The sequence below is a fragment of the Chrysoperla carnea genome, chromosome 1 (genome assembly GCF_905475395.1).
Source record: "Chrysoperla carnea chromosome 1, inChrCarn1.1, whole genome shotgun sequence".
Taxonomy (NCBI): Eukaryota; Metazoa; Arthropoda; class Insecta; order Neuroptera; family Chrysopidae; genus Chrysoperla; species Chrysoperla carnea.
Genome location: NC_058337.1, coordinates 72230272 through 72239159, shown reverse-complemented (window position 1 = coordinate 72239159; position 8888 = coordinate 72230272). Strand labels below are relative to the sequence as shown.

Here is an 8888-nt window from a genome sequence, read left to right as displayed (position 1 = left end):
GAATTCAGCTGCTCACGTTTATGAGCTCAGATTTCTTTCAATGTTCTTGATTTAATGAATTTAACTTCTGTACTTAGGTTTTATATCTCGCACACTTTCTGTGATTATTAATTTTGCAAACATGGTAATAGTGCGTACATTATCTTTATCTCTATCTTCTTAGAGCAACGACAATAGGGGTACCAAATAAAGGAATCCAAAGAAATGCAAATTTAGAGAGAGAAAGAGAATCCCCAATTAAAACTAATTATCCCATAATCAGATTCTAATTCTAGAGTCTCTAGTCACACGCCTTATGATCATTTACGTGTATGGTTTAATAATATTTTAATTTTCGTTTAATATCAGTAAACTTTTCAAATCCAAAGCAGATACATGATATTAAAATACCAATACACCAAATTGCAAAGACTCCTTCTAAATCATAAAAACTCAGCACCACTGGTTCTTGGTTTTCACCGGTGTTTCCACGTCCTGTTATTTGTAGATGTAATTGCGTTGAAAATTTTAAATACTTTAAAGAAACCTAAAATATAAAATAGACACAGATTACAGATTACAGAGGTTACGGTGAACAAAGATGAAGAACCAGGCGAGGGATTTAAGCCTGGTGGGTAATGAATCTAATTACCGAGAATCGCAACAGGACAGACTCGAGTATCGTTCATACCAATACATTTAATTTTCGTTAAATAGCACTGTTTCTTTTCCTGTCTTCATCTCTTTCAGTTAAATATAAAGTAAACTAAGAGCATGAAAATAATTTTATTTACCTGTTCTTGAATAGCAAATAAAATTCCAGATTCTATTAAGTTCGTAACTAATTTATTGTAAGATGGTAAAAATGGCGAGCTTTTACGACACACTGCTCGAACACCTTCAAAATATATTTCTTCAACCATAAATTGTGATCTAAGGATGACTTCATCAGTTGCATATTCGGGAATTGAGAAAGTACCTGAAAAACATGTTATTGTTTGTGTTATTTCACGCCAAAATACTTTAAAAATTTTACCTCCGACTAGTTCTTCGATCATAAAACCAAAGTTTTTATTATCAGGGCTTGTTAATTGTTCATTCGTATAAAGTCTAAATGTTTTCAGCATTTCAATTATTTTGGGCTGCAAAAAAATGCTATTTTAGTACTTATCCTTATCTGGTAATTGGGGGTTCAATTCGTATTTCGTACTAAAGTAAAAGTTAATTTAAATGAAATTGAATATATTCGTATACTAACGGGATACTAACTTGATTTGATTCTTCAAGGGTAATTACCCATGAAAGATCGTCTGCACCCCATTCAATTTTGCTATCAATTAAGTCTTGTCGCGTTTTAATAGGTGCATCGTACTGAGGTAATGTCATAATTGATGATAAACCACTAACATACGCGGTGGAAATTAGTAATGTTTGTAATAAAATCCATGTTAGTAAATTACGAAAAGCTCCATTAAAATATTCAGCTGATTCTGGAAGAGGTTGTAAAACGCTCATGCCATAAATAATGTAGAATGATTCGCTGAGATCATCAAATACTGGTTTAATTTTTGACTTAACTTGTTCAAATAATGTTCGTTTTTTAAAGACAATTTCTTGATCAACGGTTGTTTTTTCTTCATTATAAATAGTTTCAGTAACACGACTGATGTAATTAAATGCAATTGTTAAGAAAACTGTGGAAAATAACACTGCAGCCCATAAATTTCCGGTGAATGGTAATATTACCAAATTAAATTTATCTTTTAATCTGAAAGTTTTAATTAATTTTATCAAAACGTCTTTGGATAACATGAAGATAGAGGAGTAAAAAAAAAATTGCCTAAAGCCAATCCGTAAGAAGGTTTGCCTCGCGAGTAAGATGCCTCTCTTTTATATTGAATAGCAAAAGTTTTGTTTTCATATTATAACAGTCTCCAATATTAAAGGCAACAAAGGCTTAGCAACTTAGAACTACCTAACTAAGCTGGGAGGTTGCAGGTAGTAGTAAATATTGGTAATTTTTAAGTCTTGTTATTCACATACCATAAGCGTTTTCAAATTCTTCTAGGGCCCACTACTAAAAGCTAATATTATTACAAAAACTTACCCAGGAATTGGTACAAGACACGATATTTTGGTAGTAACAGTATTTATAGCAAATTCCATGAATATGAATGTTTTTAACCAAGTGCCAATGGAGCCTCAAATTTAAAAAAAAAAATACATTTGTTATACATTTTTACGAAAAGGAAGCAAGTAGACCTAAAACTTTAGTCGAAAGTAGGTACTAAAAAATTTCGAAACTTATATCTTCAAAAATTCTGTCTCAATTGCTCAGCCTTAAATAGAACTTTAGTTTTTTTTTATATATCAAAACAACCACGCAGAAGTCTTAGAGAAAGTGAATTTCGGTGAAAATTTCTAAGAACTTGACAATGTTAATGCTCTGCTCTTAAGAGTAGAGCCGTTTAGAGAACAAAACTTTATATGGCAACAAAGAGTAAAAGTTTTTAGATTGCAGATATTTTATCTAAAAATTGAAAAATATAACTACAGGGTGGGGCAAGCAAGTGTGAGATTTTTAAAGAACCGTGTAGAGAACGAAAGTTTACACGGCCACAAAGAGTAAAAGTTCTTAGTTTTTAGGTATTTTCGCTAAAAGTTGAAAAATATGACTACAGGTTGGGGCAATTTATTGTGAGACCTATAAATTGCTTTAAAACAAAAAGCCATTAATTTTCCCAAATTATTTTTTTCTAAGTCAGAATACTCAATTGTATTTTCAAATGAATTATAAATCGTATTTTTAACCAAATAAGGAAAATTGTATTTTAACTACTCCATTTGCCAAGTTAATTATATAAACATTTAAGAAAATTAATAAAATTTAACTGAATTAAAAAAATAACTACAATATGGTTCAATATTCATTTGATTAGCTAATTTGGAAAACTTTATGAATTTTTGTTTTGCAGCGGTTTCTAAATCGCACGCTTCTTTTGTGCTATGCGTTTTAACACTTGTTGCTACTTATTTAAATGTAATTCATAATATTAATAACAAAAGTTTTCGCCAATGTTTTTCGACCCTTAATTATACAAAACTAAGGGCTTTTGTTCTGCTCTTCATGAAGTATTATATTTCCCTTATTTTCAGAAAATCTAATGCCGATTTATTTTATACAGGGTGTTCTGTTATTGACTGCAGATCGTCGGCCTACAGAATAAGCTCATAAAGACGAAGGAAAAAGTCATTTAACAATTTTGGGTTTGAGCCCTAGTTTGGGCGCTACAGGTATGGCAAAAATTCATAAATTTGTTCATTCACTGACTATGATTCGATAACCAGCAGCCAATGATATGCAGTAGATATTAGTATATTTCATTCCATAATATTAAACTAAAGAAGGGATATGAACTGATTTCAATTGGATTATATCATTTTGAAAAAACATTTTAAAAAGGTATTTGATTGGTTTGGTCAAATCCTGCCTCCTTTTTTATTTTTATTATATTTTTCCAAGAAAACATTAGATTCTTAGTAAAAAAACAAATTAAACAAACAAAATTATTAAAACTTAAAATGCAATTGGTAAAAAACCAAATTACGTCAGCATATGCGTTTTTTTTGTTTGTTTACGTTTAATTAAAACAACGCCTTTTATGACCTAATTTGTTTTTTTACTAAGAATCTAATGTTTTCTTGGAAAAATATAATAAAAATAAAAAAAGTAGGATTTGACCAAACCAATCAAATACTTTTTTAAAATGTTTTTTCAAAATGATATAATCCAATTGAAATCAGTTCATATCCCTTCTTTAGTTGAATAGTATTAAATGAAATATACTAATATCTACTGATTATCATTGGATGCTGGTTATCGAATCATAGTCAGTGAATGAACAAATTTATCAATTTTTGCCATACCTGTAGCGCCCAAACTAGGGCTCAAATTCAAAATTGGTAAATGACATTTTTCTTCGTCTTTATGAGCTTATTCTGTAGGCCGACGATCTGCAGTCAATAACAGAACACCCTGTATAAGTTCTGTGATTATATTTCATTTTTAATTTACATTAATATGTCTTTACCACAGCTGCAATCTAATCTATCGGTCATAATTCCTGCATACAGTCCAGTCGCTGACCGATTCGGATAAACATCTCCCCAACCATCGTCTACAATGGATATATTCAATGTCATATTATACCGACGACAAAATTCACGAAATACAAGTATTTCAATACCATCTGCCACTGATTCAGGTTCCTTATCTGGATAAACAATAACCTCCCCTAAAACAAATTTCTGCATAATCTCATGCTTTGATAATAATATTTAATTAATGTACCGTCTAACATCACGTATGGTAAATATGTTGGAACTGTGGTTATATTTAGCGGCATTTTATGTAAATTTTTAACTTTATAGGGAAACAAATTGGCATTAAACAAAAAAGATTGATTACTTGTAAACCAATAATCCAATTCTATCAATTGTGGATCATCCATCTCCCTAGTAACTATTTTATATGTCTGCACATCAAACGATTCAGACTGTTCATCAAAAAATATACTTGAATTTTTATTATCATTTAAGAGTTCATCTGGATAAATAATTATAAAATCTGGTATGTATTTAATTAATTTTGATGTAAGAATGCCGTTTATTAGTTTCATATCAACATCCAGGTAATTTACTACAAAAACAAATTTTCTAAGTCCACTTCTTTGTATGGAAAGTAAAGAGCTATTATCGTAATATTGAAGGAAATCTTGAAAATTTGAATTGTAAACAATAAATGTATCACAACCATGGTCAAGTGAATTTAAGAGTGCTTTTTGAAATTGAGTATAATCCTGAGACGTCTCATTTGTGTCAACTAAGGTTGATTTAATTGTAATTACAGGAATTATAAAATTAAAATTGAAATCATTATTTGAAACAAAAACAGTACAATATGACTGATTTAAGAAATAAGTTTGAAATAGATAATTCAAAAGAATTTCTAAGCCATTCATTTTTTTAAAAGCACATACAGATTCTAGTAATAATGAAAAGAATGAAGACAATTTTTTCTAAGCTATGTGTACATTTTCTTCTATGCGGGAGGAGAAAAAATTTTAAATTATTATTTGACTAGACATGAAATAAATCTTCATTTTCTTTTATTTACTATCTGTTACCCGCTCGCTTGGCTGTGAAATTCAAAGATATTTAGCTAAGTTTATTAACAAAATGAATTAGCTAGACCGGTTTCAATTGCGTTGGAAATTCGCTTTTGTTACATTAAACCTTCTAAAACTAAAATCAAATATATAAAAATACGATGATAAATGAACAACAATAATACAATAAAAATATGGTGTACACCACCGTCATTGTTTTGTAGATTACAAAGAAAACGAAATTCCAAAACATTTTCTGAATAAACAATAGACCTTTTTCACATTTTTTTTAAATGAAAGTAAATGTCTTGATAAATGGGCTAATTTTTTTCCCCGATTTTTTTGAAGCCATATGACCTAGAAAACAGACAATGAAAATCATTAAAATTCAAATTGGCGAAAACGATCCGGAAACACACGATGTTACACGAAGGTTGGTTTGACGTCATTTAAAGTTGATAATAGTGATATATTAATACAACTGTTGACACTGTTTTATTGTCATTGCTTGTCGCATTGATATCACAGATCACGTGTGCGGTGGAGCTGAAAAATCGTTTTAAAATATTTCAAGTATTGTGTCTTTTTAACAATTTTTTTCATAGTGTTTTTATTATTAAAAATGCGTTATTTTTGAGTTACAGGCTCTACTCGACCTATATTTTCATACAAAATTATCAAAAAGCATTTCTGTTTTTCATGAAAAGTGTCTATTGTCTAACTTGTTGAAAAATGAACTTTAAGGTAAAATTCCAACGATAATAAATTTGTTAGAATTTATTATGTTCAGAATACACCATAACTTTTTAAAATTTTTTAATTAAAATTTTTATATTTTAAAAAACATTGGTTAGTAGAGATACTAGTTTTTGATGATATAACAACATCTAAAAATGACGCAAAAACGTATTTTCAGCGTTAAATTAAAATTATAAATAATGAAGTTAGACTTCAGGGAGTGGGAGTTTTTTATTGGAAATTACCTCCTCTTTAAGAATCTTTTTAATAAAATTTATTAGATATTAATTATTTTATGAAATATTAGCGAAAAAATAAATATCTTTTTTTTCATCTATAACTGTTTAATTTTATTGTGTGCTGAAAAACGCTTCTGGCAAATTTTTCTATGCATCATACCGAATCCAACGAGCTATCACACGTATTTTTGCGACCATGTTTTCTATACTTCGGCAATTTGAACTTGTTAAGTAGACTAGTAGATAATTTTCAACTCTAAGATAGTTTTTATAGAGGTTATTTATTTTTTTAGTTGAAATCGAAAAACTAAAATCAAACGATTGTTTTATGGTTTTCGATAACTAAATATTGAAAAATAATTAAAATTTAGTTACTTCAATTTTATTTCTCATTGTAGCGTTAGTTTATCTCAGGTATTCCAGATACCCACATATCAAATTTCATTAAATTCGCCTTAACCATTCAGTCAATCATTTAAAAAAGTAGTGTGGATTTTCAATTCAAGTTATTCAAATATCAAATTTCATCAATAATGTAGTGACCCAAATATTATAGTAGCAGCGAAAGCCAAGCAGACAGACAGACAAGAAAAATTACTTTCGCATTTAGTTATCATGTTGGTAATGATATTGAGTAATTGCAATAATTAATGATAATTACAATAAAAAATGTTATTTTTAAACTTACTTATGTTACCTATCAATATTGTAATTATTGCCAAGTTATTTGTATGATAGCCAAATTGGTATAATTGAACGTAATTATTTAAATAATAAATTGAACTTAATAATAGTAGTTTTAAAATATAATGACTTTAGAGTTATTAATAATATAATATTTTTCTCGGTATCAAATCATTATTTGAAACCAACAAGTAAGGTACAATACAATTGGTTTAAGAAATTAGTTAATTGAATTTGATAATTTAATAGCAAATTTTTAGGCGGTCTTTGCTTAAAAATGTTTACTTAGAAAAATTGTATTATTATATCTTTGTAGAAGAATAAAAACCGTTCTTATTAAAAACAATAAAACAATTACATTATTTTTTAAAAAATAATTTTTAGTATGAAATTGCAATATGTAATTGGAACAAACATGTGTTCTTACATACAGTTATTATACAAATGTGTCGATTTTGGGCCGCGTAATCAGGCCATAAAAATCTACAATAAGTTCATGAATTGTAAAATCATTAATAATATAATGGTAAAAGATGGATCGAACTTTGTGACTGCAGTAAAAAAGTATTTGTTGAACAGCTGTCCATACTCTATGGATGAGGTTTTTTTTTCCTGAGCCTGGAGCACGGTATCCGTTAGTAAGCACGTATTATTTGTGACTTACATTCTATAAACAGATTGTATTTATCTCATTTATATTTATATTGTAAACAATCTGTGGGAATTTTTTTTCTTTTCCTACGGATTTGACATCTCAGTTGAATGATACTTAGTTTTATATTCATCGTAGTATTACATTAGTTTCTTAATTGATATTGAGCTGGTTTCATTTATTATTAAATGAATTTTTGCTCTTTGATCTTGTATCTATTCAGCTGGGAATATAATTCATTGACGTCTGTAATGTTGCAGATTTTTTTTTTTTTTTTTTTTTCATTTTTTATTGTATGCGTACTCCATCAGAGTATAATTGTACTCCTTATCCTCAACCGAATCACTTATGATATTCGGTAGGCATTTGTTTATCGGATGCCGGCTATCCTTGCCAATGGTTTTCTATGGTTTTCCATTGGCTTGCACATAGGTGAATACTGGGATAGTTCCTAACTTAGTCAGCCATAGCTGCACAACCTTCCCATTCCTTACACATGCCCCATCCTATTATTTTTGACTTATTCTGTACAATGACTATTGTAAAAAAAGAGAATTAATAAAGAATTTTTATTATTATTATTATTATTATTATTATAATATTATCTATCAATTTTTATATGCTTTTTCCCTGAAAATTTGTGGATGGGATGGTTACGAGTTTCTTTTCTTTTTAATACAATTTAATTTATCTTATTTTTTCTTTCATATATTTGTATACATTTTTTCACTGCAATCGCCCAGAAAATCGTAAAAACAACCTAACACCCAAAAAATTACGTTTTCCCACTTCCGTGCAGAAAGTGTCAACTTTCTGCCCAGTGGACAAACGAAGTAGCCACTTTCCGCCTCCGCTGGGGAAAAATTATAAACACACCACGGGAGCAAGTAAATAATGTCTCATATCTCATGTTTGTTACCCTCGGCTTCGCCTCGGGTTAACCCTAAGACCACCCGTTTTCTTCTATACATGCTAGAAAAATGCGGTTTTTTGCATTCAACGCTTAAAAGTGAAAAATTAAGGGGTAATTTAAAAACTTAATTTTTTTCATCGTTATACCTCGAAATATAAACTCTAAATGCGCTTTAGAGCCGCGTAATCGCAGTAGTAAAATTAAAGTTCCAACCATGCGGGTTACTAACGTTTTGACTTAGTTTTCAACTCAATGCAATGTTTTTTTGGGTGACATATATAAAGTATGTAGTTATTGACATGTACATGGATGATCATTGCAGTTGCTGATAATTTTTTATTAAATATGTTAGTAGTGAATATATTTGGAAAATCAAAATTGTAAATTAATTATCTGTGGAATAGTTAATGCCATAGACATTTAAGTATAACAAAGTATTCAAGGAATTCATCTGGTGGTGATTTTATTGGTTTATCAAATCTTCGTGGGGTACAACGTTACAATTTTGAAAAAAT

The 8888-nt window shown here is 29.1% G+C and overlaps 1 protein-coding gene across 1 annotated transcript; it reads right to left on the bottom strand.

The window, feature by feature from the left end:
- Positions 1 to 316: 316 nt before the first annotated feature.
- On the bottom strand, positions 317 to 4385 carry LOC123290754. Its single transcript, XM_044871056.1, has 6 exons — positions 4331 to 4385; positions 4055 to 4274; positions 1249 to 1642; positions 1016 to 1121; positions 774 to 958; positions 317 to 526 (listed from the first exon to the last, which is right to left on the bottom strand). The coding sequence occupies exons 1-6, from the start codon at positions 4383 to 4385 to the stop codon at positions 317 to 319; spliced, it is 1170 nt and encodes a 389-aa protein (XP_044726991.1).
- Positions 4386 to 8888: the final 4503 nt, after the last annotated feature.

What these genes read in the sequence shown, in the direction of transcription:
- LOC123290754 (XM_044871056.1), bottom strand. Translation starts at nt 4,385, where the DNA reads ATGCCGCTAAATATAACCACAGTTCCAACATATTTACCATACGTGATG. An exon ending in ACCATACGTGATGTTAGACG is followed by an intron (nt 4,275 to 4,330) that starts GTACATTAATTA and finishes AATTTGTTTTAG; the next exon opens with GGGAGGTTATTGTTTATCCA. An exon ending in TGTGGTAAAGACATATTAAT is followed by an intron (nt 1,643 to 4,054) that starts GTAAATTAAAAA and finishes TAATTACATCAG; the next exon opens with TCGTGTTACTGAAACTATTT.